Raw genomic sequence first — 21,086 nt, 5'->3', positions numbered from 1 at the left:
ACGTAAGGAGATTTGCTGCAAGGAAACCATAAATTAAATATAGTAGTTGCATATGTCCAGAAAGTTAACCCCATTACTTGCTCAATGCTCAATGCCTATTAGTAGATAATAATGTGACTATGTGAGGTAAAAAGCGTTCGAATCCTTAATATTTTGTCAAACTGATATTTATCCATTGTAATAGAACAAATTTCATTCAAGAATTATTCAACTGTACAATAAAGTTCTATAAAAAAAATGACTGTGGAGTAAAATATTTGCAATATTATAAGCAAAAATATATATACCTCAAAAGTTATGAATATAAATGGCCTAATCTAAGAATAGATAAATAACTGTCCAAGCCAGCAAGCCAACTTTCCCTTCTAACTTCAGTCCTTTCACTCCTGCATATAAACATGAAGAAATCTGGTCAAAAGCAGTATTCCATCCTTCAAAAGTAGGTTATAGTCCAGAGCACATGTAGTTGCAAGGACCATAAAGCTATTCATTTATGAGGAAGTATCAACTTACTCCAAGAGTACTCTTTTGGAGTTACTCCTCATCCTTGTTGTTCATTTTCTTGGCACAAACTCAAGCTTCCATGACCTCTTATGTATATAGACATCAATTTTCATCAAGGACAACATTAGCAGGGTCTCCTACCCAAGGCCTTCCTTCCCTCCACTGAAACTTTATTCTTACTTTGCCATTTGCATCTACTCCTACCACCCTTCCCTTACTGGCATGTGTCTCCATTCCCCATCCCCACCGTGGGGTCACCAATCCATCTTTGATCCTAACATTGTCTCCCACTCTAAATGGCCTAACCTGTTCCATTTCCCATGCTTTACATAGCCATAGCTTCTCCATAAAACAGAAAGCCACCCAGAGATTCTCATCTTCTATCCGATGCACCACTCCTATGCTTGAATGAGTCACCTCTCCCCAATGGTGTGTTGGGGTTGAAACCGATGCTTTAACCTTGACCCAGTCTCCAATGCAGAGCCTCTTCTCTTCCACCACCTCCACTTCTGATGGGTCCAACATCCATGCTCTTGATCCCTCAGGCGTGTATACTCGAAGCTTTCCATCAGCATCGATGGCTTGTATCGTTCCAATGCTCTCATGGGTGTGCCCGGACCACCCAAATCTTGGTTGCTTTACGTTAAGTTTTACTCTAACTTTCTGTTCAAGAAAGAGTTTGTGAACTCTTTCAAGATGGGAACTAGGTCCTACCCACTTTTCTTGTTCTCCACAAAAGGCAACATAAGTACTATAGTTCCATTCATCTCCTTCATACCCTAAGCCTTGTACCACACCAACACTACTTGGCCGAATTGAGTTCCAATCATTGCCATCATCTTTCAACCTCACCCACTCTCCCACTTCAAACATCTGTTCAATTTCCAGGTCTGCAGGGTCTCCTCTCCACAATCCTGGCAAACCAAAGAATGCCACCTTCACTTCTCCATCAGCATGAATGCCGGTTAAAAAGCCTCGAGATTCAGGCTGAGCTCCTCTCCAACCCCACCTTGGTTCCACCAAACCAGTTCTGAACCTAACATACTGCCCAACTTTAAAGCAAGGAACCTTTTCAACTTCAGTATAATGAGTCAACAACTTCAATTTACGGAAACAGCAAGCCAACTCCAAGTACCCAGAATCCTGTACACTATGCACAACAGCTATACTTCTAACACCATTCAAGTCATTGCTTGATCTGCTTCCCGGGCTTGGTTTTGAGCAAACCCAATCACCAACTTCAAATCCTGGAAGTTGTTCCACATCTCCAGGAGAAACCTTCCACAAGCTCTTCCTACCAGGGACCCTCACCTACAACGAAACCAACAAAATCATTTATTGCCAATAGTTTAATGATGCAATCACAAATAACCTTGTTACCAAAATGTTGTATGTGAAGTTTAGCTTTTTGAACACACAAGCAGTGGCCAAAATTTCATGTCAGTATAATTTTCACATCATGATGAGATCAGAAAAGAAATGCCAGCAAAGCTAGAAATGGAAAGCAGTTTTATAAGAATGTCTGATTCCTTATACTACAACTTTACATGTGAAAAGTTTTCTGACAAATTCCATAAATATCCTCAACTCTTAACCAACAAGCTACACCACTAGGATCAGATTGAATAAATAGGCAATCAATAATTTGCAGTCATGGTTCAATTTTGAGCTTGGCATCATTATAATTCAATAGACTCATAATCTATTTGAAGATTACAATAGGGTTTCTATTTGAAACTTCAACTTTAGCGTATAAGGTGAAAAAAATGAATTGAATCAGTCCACCCAAATTAGGTGAATTGAATCCATGTTAGAATATACTCCAATGAAGGCTAAATCCTAGGAATGTCTATATGGTTTTATAAGCTTTCTAGCAACAGTGGAAACTGTACTGGTTCCACTTTTATAAGTATGATATCTTGCGCAATTTTTTAATAAAAAAAAAGTAAATACATAACCTTACATTGAGAGCACCATCCAGATCAATTCTTGCTATTTTTCCAAAAGTAGAGGGTGATTCATTTGACCATCCAAGCCGTGGCTGGTTAACAGATGGCATCACGCGTATTTCTTGCCCCGCCTCAAAATGGGGAACTTTCTCAACATCAGTGACTGAGCAAGGAAAAAGCTTACTCCTGAAGCAAAAGGCAATACCCATATCGCCATCCTCCTCCAAGCTATGAATTACTCCAATGCTGTTTCTTGTAACATCCTCCCATCCATATCTTGGAGCAGACACTGAAGCTTTAACTCTGACCCAATCTCCAACCTGCAGTTGGACAAAATAACAAATTAAATAAAGTTGATCATATAACATCTCAGAATATATGAGAAGAAAACTTAAGGGTTTGTTTTACTTTGAGAAAAAAATTTCCTTTTTCATTTCCAGTTTTAACTGTTAATTATAAAATTGATGCCTTATTTTCAATTTGTTCCCTGTTCTTAAGATTTGTACAGGAGATAGAGAAAAAAGAAAGTTGTTTTAACTGTTTCCCATACAAATCTTTAAAAACAACAAAACAGATTGAAAACAAAGTTGCAGTTTTGTGATCAAAGGTGAAAACAGAAAACATTTTCTCAAGGTAAACAGGCCCTAAATTGTTAGATAAAGGTCAACAACAAGAATTACCACCTTAAAATCTTCCACCTTCTCCATGTCTGATGGATCTGCTTGCCATGGAACAGGTCGGTTTGGTATATCTATTATTAAGAGACCATCACCCTCAATCTCTCTTATTTTTCCAACGCTATGATGTGTCTCACCTCCCCAAGCATATCTAGGTTCTGCAACAGATCGCTTCACGCATATCCGATCACCAATCTGTAAGATAAAAATTTGTTTATGCAACTCATGCAGGAGAAAAATAAACTGTCATGAAAGGGAAATTAGACGAATTTGTTTCTTACCCTAAAAGGGACAACCTGCTCAACCTCCTCCGGTTCACAATGCCATGGAGTTGGAAGATAACTCAGTTCTATTAACAGACTACTGTCTGGTCTGATACAATATACAATGCCGATGCTTCCTGGTGTCACAGATCCTAATCCATACTTTGTAGACGTAAGAAAAGGACGAATGCGAACCCAATCTCCAACCTTGAATTCTTCAACCCGTTCCATCTCTCCTGGATCAGCTTTCCATCCTCTGGATTGTCCAGGAAATCCAACTCGGATGATCCCATCATCATCAACACATAATACTGTCCCAATGCTGTCACGAGACTGCCCAGGCCAACCAAACCTGGCATAGATAATTAGTCATTAATATCACTCAAAAATGAGTGCAAGAAACGCAGACATATGTCATACACAAGGCACTAGATAATAAAATCTATATAGTTAAGCATAGGTGATAGGTTGTTCTCTATTCTCTCTGTCTTCTGCACAAAAAGCCTTACTCCTGTGTTTAAAATAAAAATGAGAAGAAAATACATATCAGAGTATTAAGACATGAACCAAAAAAGAAGAGAAAAAGCATACAAAGGTTCCACCCAATTAATTGGCTCTCCAGTTCAATGCAATATCCTTTAAGAACCACCACAGGAGCATGGTTTCTTCAAGGAATGCCATATATCCAAGCAAATGAAATATAATCTACACGGATAAAGCACAGGACTTGCTCACTAGAGTACTCTATCTGCACATTTTATTTTCAATATTTTTTTTCTTCCATAATCTCATTTGGTCCCCCACTAGCCAGACTTTACTACTCATGATCACTATCTGGAATGTAAAGACGGCCTGCATTACATCTTGAACTAACACAAATGATCTGCATTAAGAAAAAAGGCCAAATATACATCATTTATAGACATCATATGATGTTTTAGGAAGTGCTTGGCCTAATTTATTTTGGGTTTCTCTTCTCCTTAAAAAGAGAGGCTGGACTCAAACAGAATTCTAAGAAAATGAGCTTTTAAAAAAGCAGAGTTTTTTCCCCCTAAAATAAAGAAAACTTAGAAACCTAATTTTAGGAGCTTTTAGCTTCTACTTCCCCTCTGCCTTTATTCCAAAACCCAAAGTCCAAGAACACACTACCTAAGGAATTTTAACCAAAAAGTAACTTTTAAGTTTAAAAATTAAATAATTATCACAGCCTTTTAAATTTAAAGATCTTATTTTTAACGTCCATGTTTTAAAGTAAATTCTAAGCTCTAAGAAAGGAAATCCAAACGCAGTATTAAATGCTGATTAGCTTGGAAGCTTTGATTTAAGCACTTATACCAATTGATAAGAGCCTTAGGAGAATCACACCACAAAGGCTAGCAACTGTAGTTGGAGAACCCAAGGCCTTATAAACCCAACACTTCCACTGTGTGACTCGAGTCCCATACCTTGCAATTGGATCCAAATATGACCTCTCCAATCTATTTAAATTATTTAAAGGATCATAGAAATCCCTCCAACAGAGGCATGAATACAAAGAAGCCATTATATTATATAATGTTAGGATTAAGAACATATATAATGCTTAGTATTGGATGTTACTGACTCATGGATGATTGGTGCTAATTAGTTCTGATTTAGAAGATGGTTCCTCTTGTAATTACTACTGTCAATAATATAAACATATGCATGTACTGATGATAATTCACACATACTTTTCCTCACTTATATTTGATGTAAGATTTATGCGGAAACAAACCTTGGCTTTTTTACATCCTCTTTAAGCTGCACATGTTGTCCCCTGTCTAATGGAATGACTTTTACAACTTCATTGGCTAAAACATTATAATCTCCAGAACAAAATGAAACAATGAGATTATCTTTGTCTGGAACTCTTTGCACAAAGCCCACCTGCTTCTGCCGATCACCTTCCCACCAATTTGTTGGAGTTATGGAAGTTTTTCTAAACTTCACCCAGTCTCCCACTTCAAATCTAAAACAATAAACAAAAATTATAAAAAATATTAGTTGGATGTGGTTAGAAAATGAATATGATATCACATCTATTGAATGACTTTTACAACTTCATTGGCTAAAACACATCTAAAACAAAAATTAAAAAAATATTAGTTGGATGTGGTTAGAAAATAAATATGATATCACATCTATTGAATTTATGGGGCTTAAGGTAGGAAGGGAAGGAAAGAGAAAAAGAAGGAGCTAAATTATATTGTTTTCTCTGTAAAGGTTCTTGATAGTATTCCATTAGATTACAAACACTGGCACTTATTTATACTACGAATTAGGTCACATACAGGTGTAGTTCTACTAGTGCAAAAGCACACTAAGTCAATAAAATCTGAACCCTAATAAATGTGGAAAATAATGAAATTAGGAAACAACTCCCAAGATTTCTTCCCGAATTAGAGAAGATAATAATTTCACAAAAAATTCTAAAGATTTTCTACAATATTCTAATTCTAAGATATACAATTAAGATATTCCAAGGACACTATATAAGAAAAATAGAAAATAATGCTTCCTCACATTGTAGGAGAGAGACAAACTCCTTTCTTCATGAGTGCCTCCATCAGATCTTCAGATATCCATTCTCGGGGAAGGACCTCCAAGACATCAAGAAGAGTCTTGCCACTGTAATAAAATGTAACTCTATAATTAATAGGAGAGGCTTTCTTTGGAATGGAAAAATGAAAGTTGCCAAAATTTTCTAAAATGATACTAGATGGACAAAAGTTTTTCAGATGGTTAAAAATGAAAAAAACAAATGTGATCAAAATCTAATGAGAATGAATTCACTAAGCTGCAACTTGCCTGTGGTTTCTGACTAATACATCAGCATTAGGATTCCCAAGCATAAGAATGAGCCAATCAAGATTTTCACGTATCATTTTTGCTGTTTCTGCTGCTATATGGAAAGAAGTATTACCATCATCATCCTGAGACAAAATAAACAGCTTAGAACTTTAAATCACAAACATAATAGAAAAAACCTTACTTTCAGAAGATAGGAGGGATGTCAACTTTCAAATATTTCTAGCAAGTAACAAATTTTAGTTAAAAAATAAATTCCACCCTATTTATCTTTTTTCATGTACACAAGCCAGCCTAAAATGTAAAAGATAGATAAGATAAAGACAACAATAAATCAAATGGGTAAAAGGTAGATTTAAAGTTTATGCAATTTTCATTTTTCAATGATAATACAAAAGTTTCTAGTAACAATTCAACCCCTGAACTTTGGCTAACTATTCAGGAGTTGAAGTGAATGGTGAGGTTTCATTTGTAAAACTTCATACTCAAGAAGTTTGGCGCAATCTAAAAACTGTCATTGAGAAGATTTTAGTTCCAGTCAAGTGCCACTCATGAGTGCTACCATACTGCAACTGCCTAGTTGTCAATTTTAGAGCACACCATAAAATGTTATGAACCAACTCTTCGTTTTTTAGAATTTATGCACTAACTTTTAGAAGAGGATAAACCTCAAATTAGTAAACTGCAATTTATCTGAAAGATTAAATGCCTGTAATGAAAGCAAACACTAAACTTTCAAGTTTCAACTATATCAGTAGATCTCTAATATTCCCAAACAGATGACAATAGTATAAACTTAGAGAAACTTCAATATTCCATTCTGAATTTTAAACAGCATAAGCAACCTTTTGAGTTCTAATAAGAATCATGTCCCTTAGATTTGTCAGTCCCCCAACCATTTATAACATTATAAATCAACATTAAGCTTAATTTACTCTGTGACGAAGAGGCAGGCTACAGTGTACTGGAGATTGAACCAGTTTTGTTAAATAGTGGCCATGGCACCGTGATGGCAGAATAATGTGGCAGATTTTTTGCCAACAGCCATAGGAAATTTAAGGGAGGCCCACCAAGGAGTCACAATGGCGTGTTTATATGGGGGAATTTCGGCTTTACGCCATTGATAACACTGGACTGAAGTCACTGAACTCAGCAACCAATCAGTCAAATGATAAAGTTAAACTCCAAATCTACTATAGACAAATAATAAAAGCATTTGAGTGTGACAAAAATCAAAAAGAGGAAAAAAAGAAATCAGATCAAAGCACCAAATCTTCATTTTCAAACAATCCAATAATAAGAGATATGAAGCTTAGTATTTATATTTATTACTACACTTCATGTAATACTGTACTGAAACAGAGTAAATTCGGAACTTGAATGAAAACCTGCAAATTACAATCTGCCCCAATAGATAGAAGTAGTTCAACACATGACTTAGCTCCCCTAGCTAAGGCTATGTGAAGAGGAATGCCATTGTGCATATTGCGAATGTTCACATCAACACCAGCAGCAAGAATAACCTACTCAAAACACACAAAAAAAGAACTTAGTTAACATTAGATACAAAAGGCACATACTTCAGATACCAACATGATATTGAATATTGATGGATATTTATTATTCTAATGAAGAATCTGGTTTACTCACCTTAACTAATTCAACATTGTCAGTCATAACAGCTGTATGCAAAGCTGTCCACCCATGCTGTGAATCTTGAGCATATGGATCTGCTCCAGCAGCAAGCAATATCTGCACCAATTCTCTCCCCTCTATATTTGGCATGAGCAAACAAAATCAGATGACTTAACTATTGAATAAAACAGAAGCTTTATTAATTATTACCATAAATAAGGAATAACTAGATTTGAATAGAAAACTACAATAGCTCAATCAAAAGACACGACAAATGTTAAAATCTTTATCAACCAATCCTCCCAAATCTACATACCACTTTCATGATCTTTCTTAGAGGCAGCAGCCATGCACAAAGCAGTGCCCATAGGGCTTGGGATGTCAACTGATTCAGCAATCTCATCAGAAGTTGCAATTTCAACCCATCTTTTTACAACGGCAACATTCCAAGTTGCCACACACAAGTGCAGCGGTCTGCAACATCAAAAGTGTAAAACTAGATGATCACATATGCATGCAAGGCAAAATGATATCTAAATTTGAACACCCACACAATAACCAGAAGCATTTAAAATGTTGCAATCCAAGATAGAATTTCTAACATAAATTCCAACAAATGACAAAAATTAAACACTCAAGAGCTTAAAAACTAACCCCAAAAATTACGATAAAAAAAAAAAAAAAGAAGCAATGCCCTTTAAAATTAGCTTAAATACAAGCTCCAGTGGTATTTAATTTGCTATAATATGATTGACTTACAGCATTTGCTTTCTGTTCCCTAGTAGCAGTAGTAAAGAATGGATTCGTTACTGAAAATATGAAAACATGTTATTATCTTTACTACTCAAATAAGGACAAAGAAGAGATGGCCTGGTTTACTCAAACAGGAATAACCACCTTTTTAAAGTCTACCCATCAGCAATATCACAGTGCAGAAATCTTGTATTGAAGGCTATTCAAAGTAAAAGAATAAACTACCATCTTTCACATCTAGAAACCATGCCTTTAGCCAGGATATATTATGTATCAGGCCCAACTTACTCATCAGGAAAAACAAAATAACTGACACATGTATTGAAACTCAAGCTTCACAAAAAGGCATTTGTAAAAGTATACTCCTGAATATCTATATCTATCGGTATAATCTAGCACGCAGGAAAACCAAATGGAATTAACACCAACTTAATAATTACTTTATACAAAACAAAAATAGTCTAGTGATAAAAAATAAGAACCATGTAGATCTATATTCTCTATGCAAGATGGTTGTCATGTGAAACAATGATCATATTCATATATTTGGTTATACTGAAACTTAATTACAAAAATTACTGTAATCATATAAGAGCATTACAATATGATGTCTCTTTTTTTTTGCCTTTTTGCTCACAAAAGCTAACACTAAACAGTCTCAAAATAGGCAACTGGAACCTAATGACAAGGGACTATTGTTTATACCTAAATAATGCACAGAAGATGCAAAAAATTAGGAAAGAGTTGTGTGCCAGTGTTAGGGGGAAACCAACCACCTGTTAGTTCAGCAATCAGACTTCAGAGAACATACATCAATAAATAACTATCTATTGAAAAAGTAAGATCCATGCCACTAAGTTTGAAGATAAGAGAACTATGGGAAGACAACAAACTAAATTTGGAATCAATAAGACAGTATCAGCCAGCAAATTAGAAAGTTTTTCATGGAATCAAAATTCAGAAGGAACACACCATAATGAAGAGATAACAAGAATAAACATCACTTATCGAAGATTATTGAGCATTCACAGCAATAAATCATTATACATAAAGGAACTTAGAGAAATATATTGTCATTCTGTTCAATTTCAATCCTAAATTGTGTTCAATTGTACAACTAGCTAAGAAAACACAAGAGTGGTTCGTAGTAATTTTATCAAGCTAAGGTGCATGTTTCAACACAAGTAAGCCTTTCCATACTAGAGAAAAAGACATGCAGTGGACTGAGACAACTAAAGTGCATGTTTCACATTGATTATAGGATATGCAAAATTGAGTAAGATCAGTTTCTTTCCGTACCTATAGAGTTCTAGACTGATTGACATGCTTGGAAAACACATTTTAAGCTAAAAACAAAAATTGATGGGATATCTATACTTACGTCATATTCTTTGAATTCAAGATGGCCATTGATCTACTGCCCCCATTTTCCACTATCACAAGGGCACAGTCAGTGGACTTCTTGGCAACTGCTCTATGCAGGACAGATTCACCTTCATCATCCACTGCATTAGGATCAGCTCCAGCTAATAGTAATTCCTGTTATTTTACCACAAATTTATATGAATATAGCTCTAGTAAATACAAAGGCTCAACTAAATATGATTCAAGTAAAACATACTCGCATGCATTCTGGTTGGCCATGATGTGCACAAACATGAGCAACAGATGGGCCAAAGCCATCTCTTAATTGTGATCTCACATTAGCACCTCTTTTGATAAGACTACGAACGCATTCTGGGGATCCAGCAGCTAATGCATAAACAAGAGGAGGATCTCCATCTTTGTCCAAGACGTCAACATTTGCCTCTTCATTCTCCAAAATTGCCTCAACAAGTTCTGCACTGCCACGTCTACAAGCCAAGTGGAGAGCATTTTGTCCGTCAGCATTTTGAGCTTCCAATAGAGAAGATAGGTAGTTGTTGCCATAATCTGATACAGCCTTGAAAAGAAGTTCTCTGTGCAAAAATTATAAAGAAAAAGAATGAATTGCAAAATTCAAATGAAAGCTAGCTCAAGGAAGGTTGTTTGACTTTGGTGCACCAACTAACCTAACACTTCTGACATCCCCCTGAGATACACGTTGATGAAGATGGAATGGGTTTTGATGAGAAACTTCAAATTCAGACAGAGGGGGCAACTCCATCACATTTGATGAAAAGCTTTTAACAAAGTCACTGTATTTACAGAAATATATAACATGTATAAGACAATTGTTGGGCATCTCTATGACAACTGCAAATTTGGTTCATTTACACACCACACATCAAAAACTATAAATAGGTTACAATTTGACTGCTCAATCAGATGCCACAAAACCAGCATAGAAGATACAAGTCATGGATAATTATAATGTACAAGGCTTACTTATCAGGGCTTGCAGGAAGGCTGTGCGGTATTCCCTGCAAATGACGGAGAAATATTGCTAACATTGCAGTAAAACTAGGCCTTTTAGATGGCTTGAACTGCAAGCACTCTCCAATCATCCTCCACAAATCACTAGGTATTCCACCACCAACAACACTGGCATACTGTGGAGGCAGTTTCTTGGCCTTGACAACTGCTTGATAAATTTCCTCCGAACTTAAACCAGCCCAGCTGCACAAGCAAAGAATTTTCCATATGAAACTCTAGAAAACCAGAATGTAAAGAAGAAAAATTGAATGATGAGTTGATCCACGTACGGAACAAAACCTGTGCACATCTCCACCAGTGTACAACCAAAACTCCAGGCATCAGACTCTGCTGATATACCTATTGCATCATCCCAGAACAAATTTAATGACTTCTTCACAGGTTGCCCCCAAGCCTCTGGAGCTGCATAATGTGGACTGAGCACTGTACATTCCATACATGAGTGGGTGTTTGAGGACTCACACTCTGGTTGGCCCTTCCAACAGGAATGCTTCTTCAGAATAGCAGCAAGCCCATAATCAGAAACCACTGCATGGCCATTTGAATCAAGAAGAAGATTGGATGGTTTTATATTCATGCAAACAACACCTGCAGCATGTAACTCAGCAATCCCTCGCGCAATGTCAGCCCCATATCTACATCCGGCAAAATTTGATGACACTATTCATACTTCATAGTTATCATAGGCAATTGATATACAATAAGAGAGAACTCAAATTTCATGGAAATGGCTTTTAAACTGCCCATATTGCATAAATAAGAATTAAGAAAAGCAAACCATCAAGTCATAGATAAAACGGTTCAGGTGAGACGTTTTCAAATTTCAACACAATTTTAATCAAATAATTCAATCTTCTCTTGGTTTTTTTGTTTATGAAAACAGAAAAAGCAGAGGCAGAACGCAGTTAACTGAAACTTCTGATACTAAACCCAGTCTGGATGATCATTGAGATACAGTGTTGCTCCATACACACGTTAGCATTGACCAGCATATACACATGAATATACCAGAATGTGGTTCATCATATTTATAACTTGTGACATTGGCAATAGTACTCATCAAACCAATCTAGATAAATTAAACTAATCAAGCATGAAAATCAGCAGGTTTCTTTTCTATTAGTATGTATCAAGTTCTAGCAATAAATTTCTTGCCACAACCTTACCAAAGAAACCTCATAGGAAAAGGAAATAAATTGCTACAACCAGAAATTTGATTACAGAATAAAAACAATAAAACAGTGTTTGTTAGTACAACCTCAGAATGCTTGAGTACGTTAAACATATCTATTGCCTTGATTTCATAATTTTTAATCATATACATAGTCTATAATATGTTAACACAGAAAGGGGTCTAACACGAAAAGCTCCATGTGTATACTATGGGGGGCAGAATCACCCTTATTAATTTTGTTCTCTCAGCCTTACCTATCTACCTTCTATCCTTCTTTAGGATCCCCAAAAAAGTGGTGCACAAAATCGTTTCCATTCAGAGAAATTTCCTTTGGGGAGCTCACCAAGAGGCCAGAAAGATTCCTTGGGTAAAGTGGGATATTGTTTGTCTTCCTAAGAGCCAAGGGGGCCTAGGGATTAAAGATTTATCTTTATTTAATGAGGCTTTACTTGGTAAATGGGGATGGCAGTTGGCAAATGATCATAACCAACCTTGGTCTAGAATTTTAACTTCGAAGTATGGTGGATGGAAGGAGCTGATTTCTGGTGGAAGGAGAAATATCAGCTCTCAATGGTGGCAGGACTTGAAGATAATCTTTCAGCAGCAACACAACAATTGCCTTAGTGATAATTTCAAATGGAGAGTGGGTACGGGGTCCAACATCAGGTTCTGGAAGGATATATGGCTAGAGAACAATTGTGATCTCCAAGGAAGATACCCCCAATTATATGTTATAAGTAAACAGCAGCATTCTTCAATTAGTTCCATGGGAGACTTTGTGGAGGGCAGATGGGAATGGAAGTTATCATGGAGAAGGGATTTTTTTGATCATGAAATACAAATGGTAGCTGATCTTCTAGCGGAGATTGATTCTGCTCACTTAAACCAATCCAACAGGGATATCCTTTGGTGGAAGCCAGACCCTAATGGATTATTTTCAACAAGAACTGCCTACAAAGTGCTGCAGGAGACTCATCATAGTATTAGTCAAGACAACGTTCTTAACACTATGTGGAAGTTGAAAATCCCTCCAAAAGTGAGTGCTTTTTCTTGGAGACTCCTCAAGAACCGACTCCCTTCTAGGGACAATCTCAGAAAGAGACAGGTCACAATGCCTTCCTATAGCTGTCCCCTTTGTGATCATGAAGAAGAATCGGTCAACCATCTTATGTTCAAATGTGTTATGACAAGGAACCTTTGGTGGGAGCCATTGAGTTGGGTTAATAGAGTGGGTCCTTTTTCCATAGACCCAAAGAATCACTTCTTACAATTCACTCAATGGAGTAGCAAAGCTAGTACAAACAGAAGATGGGAATTTCTGTGGTTAGCCCTGTCCTTCTCCATTTGGCATTATAGAAATGCCATGATTTTCAAGAACCAGCCTTTTAATCCTGAAAAGGTCATGGATGATGCCCTGTTTCACACTTGGTCATGGCTAAAATATGTTGAGAAGGACTCCCAACTGCACTTTCATTCTTGGTCAACCAATTTACAGGATGTTTTTTCCTAGAGGGGTTGGGCTTGTTGTACTCTGTGGGCTGCCTTCGATTTTCCCTAGAGGGGTTCTCTTAGTATCTTTCTTGCCTTTATCTTTGTATCTTCAGTACATCTAGTACTGAATTTCTTTTATAATATATACTATTGATTTTTGCAGTGCAAAAAAAAAGATACTTAAAAACTTAAGTTTATAATATCTATTTACTTACATTTTTATCAACTCAACTTTATAATGTATAACTATATAATTAGAATTTCAAACCGAATTCAAGGTCCGTCATAAAAAGATTAATATAAATTTTTACCACACAACATATCTACAAATTATATTTTTTTTCTATTTATTTATAACTAATAATCATATCCATGGTTGTCAAGCAATATAACAACAATTAAAAGACAAAAATCACTTGTAGTAAACTCCAACAGTTTGTCTCCTTAAAATAAGAAAACTGTAAGTATTGGATTTTCCTACAATAGTAAAAATCTTTTATATTTATTTGCACAGATTTTAAACTCTAAAACTAAACAATTTGTAATATATGACAATTTATGACAGGATGACACTGTACAAAACATTTAAAGTATTTCAATTAATTCAATTTTACTTATAAAGAGAAGCAAAAAAAAAAACAAACATAGGACTTCATTCAATTTTAATTTTGAAAAAACAAAAGCAACAAATTTTCAATTATATGAAATTGACAGGTTATATTTGGATCGCATTATGAAAAACTTTTACCCTGCAAGTGTGCACTTCAATTAATTCAATTTTAGTTTTAATCATAAAAAAGCAACCAGAAACAAACAAAACAAAAAATTCATGACTTCATTCAACTGATTGAATTTTAACTATAAAAAACAAAAGCAACAAAACCTTAGGACTTGCTCCAAAGTGAGTCTGCCTTCATTGCGTTGCATCTCCGACTGAATGGACCCGTTACACCTATCCATGACAAGCCACAACCCATCACCAACTCTCACTGCCCCATGAAACGTGCACACATTCCTACACCACATCGAACCCCTTTGCAAAAGCTCAAGCTTCTCCATCACCAACTCCATCTCCTCCACCGCCTCTACCTTCTTCACCGCCACCTTCCGCCCTCCACCACCCATCACCGCCGTCCACGTCTCCACGCCCGCCCTCCCGCCCTCTCCAATCCGCCGCACCAGCCTCAATCCTCCACCACCGTTCCGCCACAGTACTTCATCGTCTGTCAGACAGATCCAACAACAACTTTGAAGTAAGTGAGAACTAAAACAATTTTTTTTTTTATTTTAAACGAAAGAATTACATATTGAGCTGTTTTTTATATAAATAAACCACGCAGGTATCTCTTCTAAAATGGCGGATAAAATTATTATAGACAATAAAAATTTCCCTCCAAATATTTATGATAATTGGATATTTAGAACACGAACTCAAAACATCTAATTAAGCCGAGTTGATCAACACACACTCCATAGTATATATGGAGCTTTTTGTCAAACGTAGGTAGGCTTTTTTGCTTTATACAAAATTACAAATATTTTATTTTTTTTGGTTGATGCTAATTAGCTTGAGTTGCCTTACCTTTTAGGTAGCTCCGATAGTCTTGGTCTTGATCTTGATCTTCGTCTTCATCATCGGTGTAATCGAAATCGAAGTCGAGAACGGACCTGACGGCGTTAGAAGAAGACGGCGAGCGGAGGAGCGCGAGGACGGGGAAGTTTTTCGGAAGCGCGTGGACGGAGTTTCCGACGGAGGACACGTGGCGGCAGCGGGGACACGTCAGCGTGGTGTCGGTTGAGGCGGAGAACATTCTGGAAAGACAGTCCCGGCAGAAGCCGTGGCCGCATTGGAGAAGAAGTGGGACCCGCAGCTCCTCGTCGTAGCGGGTTTGGCAAACGGAACAGAACGGCTCTCTGGTTTTCATTCTTTCGAACCAAAGTTGAACTTTGTTTTTGAAATGGCGAAGAAAAACGGTGGGTGGTGGTGGAAAATGGAGAAAGAGTTGACAGGAGAAAAAGAAACCAGTTACTTTGTTGTTTGCATGAAAGAGCAGATAAAAAAACATTTGATGCTAAACCATTAATAATTTCTCTTAAATATTCCTTATTTTAATCTTAATTTATTTATAATCTATACCTAATATAAAAAATAATTATTTTATTTGGGGTTTTTTCTTCTAAATATTTTTTTCTTTAATTATTATTGTAACTTATATCTTTCAAAAGAAATTACACTCAATTACTTGTATAGATAATTTTTAAATTCAAACAGTTCTTGAAATAATAATGATAATAATTTTTGTATGTTTTTAACAGTTTTTAATCATTTTATTTTTTAATATATACTTTTATAAACTAAATTTCAATAGTTTTAGTTAATTATCAATAAATTAAAATATTTATTATTATATATTTAAAATATAATTTATATTAAATATATTTATTTATTAAATTTTAGTTATATAAAATAAATATTTTATCGTATACATTATATAGGCTAAAATATTGGTATTTTCGGTCTTTATTTCATTTTGGTTTTTTCAGTTTAGTTTCTTAAATTTATAAGATTACTCTAGTTTTTTCATCAAATTTGATACTAATCTTGTTGGTCTTTTGCTGATGCGGAACACTCTCATATGACATGATAAAAATAATTTAAAAAATTATGATGAAACTTTTTAAATTTGAGGGATTAAATTGAAAAAGAACCAAAATGTATTTTAATTTTTTTTAGCAATGCTATGATTTATGAAAGTGTACTACACGAATGCAAGCAAGACTAACCAACGCGTTTAAACAATATTAGATAAATATTAAATTAAAAAAATGGAAGATAAGAACTTTGACAAAAGTCAAAGACAATTGGTATTATATGCTTATTATATACAGTTTTGGTGTGCATGAAGATTGAAATGGTACTGATAAGTAATTTCGTGATTTGTTTTTCCTTAGCTTTTCCAAGTTTCAACCATTTTCAATTTCCTGGATTGGCTAAGCAGCTAAGGTGGGTAGGAGTTGACTTTGAATTTTGCAAGTTTGAAAGGGTTGGTTTACTTTAGCATTTATTTTTTATTTTTATGGGAGCTTATATTATTATCTGGATTTATTTTTTGGGTACAATATCAGTTTGATTTGACAATAAATATTTTTTTAGTTTAATTTTCATGTATTATTGGTGTATAAATTTTTATATTATAAATCAATTTAATTTTTTTTAAGTATAATTTTAAAATAATTATTATATAATTCAATAAATTTAATTTACATAATAATATGAGGTGAGATAACAGTATAACAAATTGTATATTATATATATATATATATATATATATATATATATATATATATATAAATTTTGATTGCCCAGTTGTGTGTATATTCTAATTAAATTTATATTTTTAAAACTGTTACTAGTGCAACATTATAAACTTATGAATTTAAAAGAATTAATTGATTTTATATTCAAATTTTAATAATACTAGAGATGTAAAGAACATAATTTTTTAAATATTATTTCCTAGGCATTCTTTTTTTTTTTTTTTGGATTCCTAGGAATTATTCATTTACTACACTCTTGTCGATTTTGAAGTAAAGGCGCGTCAAATAAAATTTCATAAAAATTAGTCAGATATTTTTTAACTATAAATTGATTATATAATAAAAGACTTCGCCAACCAAACAAGACATCGACTTGCTCGTTTAGATGATGCCTCCTACTTAAGCAAGAGAAAAATTCACCCAAAAAAAAAAAAAAAAAACTTAAGCAAGAGAAACAGAAAACGCGTCTTGTGTTCTCCCATTGAATCATCAATCTTCAATTTTATTTTACTTTTTGATACACGCCAATGTTCAACATTTATTGGTTCTTGACCTTGATTTTGTGGGGAAAACAAATATGTGTTACGATAATTATTATTTTTTTACTTTTAAAATTGATAATTTTGATCTTTTATTTTAAAATAAAAATATTTAATTTTTTTAATTTCATAATTTTAGTTTTTTTATTTTAAAATAGAAATAGTTAATCTCCTACTTTAATAAAATTTGATCATTCCTTCAAACTAAAAGTGTTGATCATTAACATCAATTATGATATAGATTAAATGACTTATTTTATCTCACATTATTAAATTTAGATTACATTAAATTAATTTCTTATCAATTAATATTTTTTAAATTTGATGGACTACAGATTTTATAGAATTAAAGAACTAAATATCTCTATTTAAAAAGAGAACCAAAATTATATTAAATCTACTTTTAGACAAAGCAACCTTAGAAAGTAAATTTCATATATTGTTTAATTGTTTTTTATGTAAAATTATGTTATAATTGAAGAATTCTCTTCTTTCTAGCATTCGATACAATTGACGGCTGTGGGTATCATAAGGGAAACAAGACTTCTAGGAGCAAAACCATCAAATACTCCGTGAAGCAAAATCATCATTTGGGTATTGTGGAAGGATCAAAATTTTCTCATCCTGATCAATATACAGGGTTGGTGGGATGTTTCATTTACCTTTGTTTTACTATACCAAAATTGTTTTATTGTGTTCGCATATTGTCTCAGTTTATGCAGCAACCTTGACAAAAGCATTGGGAGATTGCATTGTGAGTAGTTCTATTAGGGCAATAATTGTAGGGTTATCCGCTAGAGACTGCTCTACCTACTCTACACTAATTCATCTAATTTAAGATATTTCATTTTCATACCGAAAACATTACAATGTTGTCCATAGGTAGACAAACTTGCAACAGTCTAAATATCAGAGCCCTACACTTGGCTACATCATAGCCTTGAAGGAAAGATAAATACAAACGGATAAGTCCAAAATATTATTCAAACATAACCTAGAAACTTCTTAAGCCTTGGGGTGTTACGAGTGGGCCTAGACGAAATGGGCTTGCTATCAAGTTCACTACTTAAAGGGAAATTTGGGGCAAGGTGTGCTCATTGAGTAGAAATCATGATCTACAAATTCACTAGTTAGCGTGATTCAGATTGGGGAAATTGTTCTATTACTTACAGGTCTGTCATAGGATGGTTCATTCATCTGGGTAACTCTCCCATTTCATGGAAAACAAATAAGCAACACACGATTTCACGCTCATCCGCTAAAGTTGAATATTGTTACATGGTATAAACTATCTATGAGTTGAAATGGTTAAAGAAAATTCTTCTTGACATTGGTATCTCACATTCTCAACCTATGCATCTTCATTGTAATAGCCACCAAAAGTTCAATTTTTCCTAAGCATACCAAACATATAGTAGTTGATTGTCATTTTGTTCGACATGGAATTCTAAAGGACCTATTTTATATGCCTCTACCACTGCCCACTTGACTTGTGTACTCACCAAAGCACTTGGTCTTACTCAATATACTTCATTATTGCACAATTTGGGTATTTGTGATTTGCAGCATACTACAACTTGAAGGAGGTAATAAGATTATTTGTACATAATCTTACTCGTTTATATATCATTCATGTAACTGTAAAGAGATTAACCACAAAACAATATTATTATTTTTTAAAATTACAATTATTTAGGATGTTTGGTTTGTATTTTCATTTACTATTTTTATTTTTTGAAAACTGTTTTCATTTTTAGTTAAAATATTTTCAAAAATCCAATCAAACACATTTCCATCACCATTTTCTGTTTTCATTTTCAATGAAAACAGAAAACAACCAAACCAAACACCTCTTACTGAGTGAGTATAATGTAATAGGAAGTGGAGATATAGGAATATGAAAATAACTCATAACAATTATCATATCAACTATTAAGATTAAAAAAATGATTAATGTCACTTATAATTCATTATATTTCATAGTTGTTTCATTTTAGTATATTAAGGTTAAAAGGTTTCACCTGGTTCTTTAAAGTTTTTAAAATGCCTCATTTTCCTCCTGTTCATGAAAAACATTTTAAAAAATTAATAGAGTTGTATAACATGCCCGTGTAATTGTTGAGTAGAATGTTGATATGGCAAGGCTTTTAAAACGATGTTGTTTTGAACGATGCCTTTTTGTTTGCAAAATAAGAAACCATTGGAAGGAGAAATGACATTCTGACGTGGGGCAGAAATGGAAGGAAACCAAGGGTTCTTGCGAGCAAGAGTTAGACCTAGGGCATGTGATCGTTGTCGGATTTTTATCAGTGTTGCCTTCTGCAGCTATTCCCGACGTTGTTGTTGTCATCAGAGCTATGTCATTCGTGTTGTTGTTCTTTTGGTGTTATAAATTTTAGAGTGCCATGTTTGTATGTGTGCACCAAATGAAGTTAAATATTCATTATCATTTAATATGAGCTGTGCTATGTTCTATGTGTTTTCTGTAGGTTATTGTACTTTGCTCCTTAGATATTGTGGTCTTCATAATGAATCATTGTTTCAATTGAATGGTGTACCATGGTGGTAAATTATGTAGAGGCGATAATAATTTGGAATTTATGGATTTTGAATCTCTTTGGAATTTGCATTGAGGATATGTGGTCGTATTTTTTAGATTTTGTGAATGTTAAGGGAACTGAATTGTCCAAAAAGAGTTGTATTATGGTATCGATGTGGTGGGGAGGTCTTGAGTGTTGGTTTGAAAGAGTTTAAGGATGACAAAGGTGCTTTAGAGATGGTTGGCATTGCAGCTGGATAGGAAATTGTTCATCTTTATGTCGAGCATCCTGGGGCAGAGGCTGAAGTTATCTTCCATCTTCTAAGCTGTCTTGATGATGATGATGTACAAGTTGTCAAGTTGTAGTCAATAGTAATTATAAATTATCTTGTATGCTTCTATAAATTTATAGTTATAGTTTTTTGTAATTGGTTTTAGTTATGGTGGTTGTTTTCTTTGGTTAGATTTTGATACTTGTTCTGCAGATGTTGATGATCCACTTGGTGATCACATTGCAAGTGATCACAATGAAGATAATCAGGGGGAGTTATTTTGTAGAATGTGGAAGTGAACCAGCAATTTGAACAAAATTCTACACATGAAGTTACAATTTCAGAATATGAAGTACTCATGGAACAAGCTCCGCAACCTATCATCTGAGATAAGAAGTTCAGCATCTAATATACGAAATCAGCAACCTAGAATACCTATGTTGGTTGTTCATATCACGCGATGTTCTCTATTTTTGTAAATAGTTCCATTTTGGTCCATAAAGTTTTTAAATTATTTTAACCTGGTCCATTAAGTTTTTTTTTTGTTTTAATTTGGTCCATAAAATTTTTAAATTGTTTCAATTTGATCCATTAAGTTTATTAAAACATGATGAATAGTACTGTGAATTGGTAATCAGACCTTCACAGAATTGTAAACCAGAACATTGTCAAACTATAAATTACTTGCAACAACTTGAAGCTACAACACAAACTCTAAACTCCAATTT

At 34.4% G+C, this 21,086-nt stretch overlaps 1 protein-coding gene and 1 long non-coding RNA gene across 3 annotated transcripts; one reads left to right on the top strand and one right to left on the bottom strand.

Moving 5' to 3' along the window:
• Window positions 1-140: 140 nt before the first annotated feature.
• LOC114376275 (E3 ubiquitin-protein ligase KEG-like) lies at window positions 141-15,646 on the bottom strand. 2 transcript variants are annotated; one of them, XR_003658935.1, is made up of 18 exons: window positions 15,273-15,646; window positions 14,574-14,913; window positions 11,295-11,660; window positions 10,978-11,208; window positions 10,662-10,787; window positions 10,232-10,568; window positions 9,992-10,149; window positions 8,174-8,331; window positions 7,873-7,994; window positions 7,611-7,745; window positions 6,223-6,347; window positions 5,938-6,042; window positions 5,150-5,383; window positions 3,412-3,745; window positions 3,137-3,325; window positions 2,468-2,773; window positions 514-1,815; window positions 141-386 (listed from the first exon to the last, which is right to left on the bottom strand). XR_003658935.1 is itself a non-coding variant. In XM_028334304.1 (17 exons), exons 1-17 carry the CDS (start codon window positions 15,613-15,615, stop codon window positions 607-609), a joined length of 4,818 nt encoding a protein of 1,605 aa, XP_028190105.1. In that variant the 5' UTR covers window positions 15,616-15,646; the 3' UTR covers window positions 141-606. The 2 variants fall into 2 exon arrangements, 1 of the variants encoding a protein (XP_028190105.1); XM_028334304.1 differs by having other exon boundaries at window positions 141-1,815.
• Window positions 14,828-15,809, top strand: LOC114376276. The gene is made up of 2 exons (XR_003658936.1): window positions 14,828-14,943; window positions 15,280-15,809. It is a non-coding gene; the product is annotated as an uncharacterized LOC114376276 (long non-coding RNA).
• Window positions 15,810-21,086: the final 5,277 nt, after the last annotated feature.

Source organism: Glycine soja, chromosome 11 (genome assembly GCF_004193775.1).
Source record: "Glycine soja cultivar W05 chromosome 11, ASM419377v2, whole genome shotgun sequence".
NCBI classification, from domain to species: Eukaryota; Viridiplantae; Streptophyta; class Magnoliopsida; order Fabales; family Fabaceae; genus Glycine; species Glycine soja.
This window is presented reverse-complemented; position numbering and strand designations above follow the sequence as displayed.

Coding starts and splice junctions, on each gene's coding strand:
- LOC114376275 (XM_028334304.1), bottom strand. CDS start 15,615: ATGAAAACCAGAGAGCCGTTCTGTTCCGTTTGCCAAACCCGCTACGAC. Junction 10,150..10,231: donor GCCAACCAGAATGCATGCGA/GTATGTTTTACT, acceptor GTAAAATAACAG/GAATTACTATTAGCTGGAGC. Junction 1,816..2,467: donor ATCTGGATGGTGCTCTCAAT/GTAAGGTTATGT, acceptor GTTTCGTTGTAG/GTGAGGGTCCCTGGTAGGAA.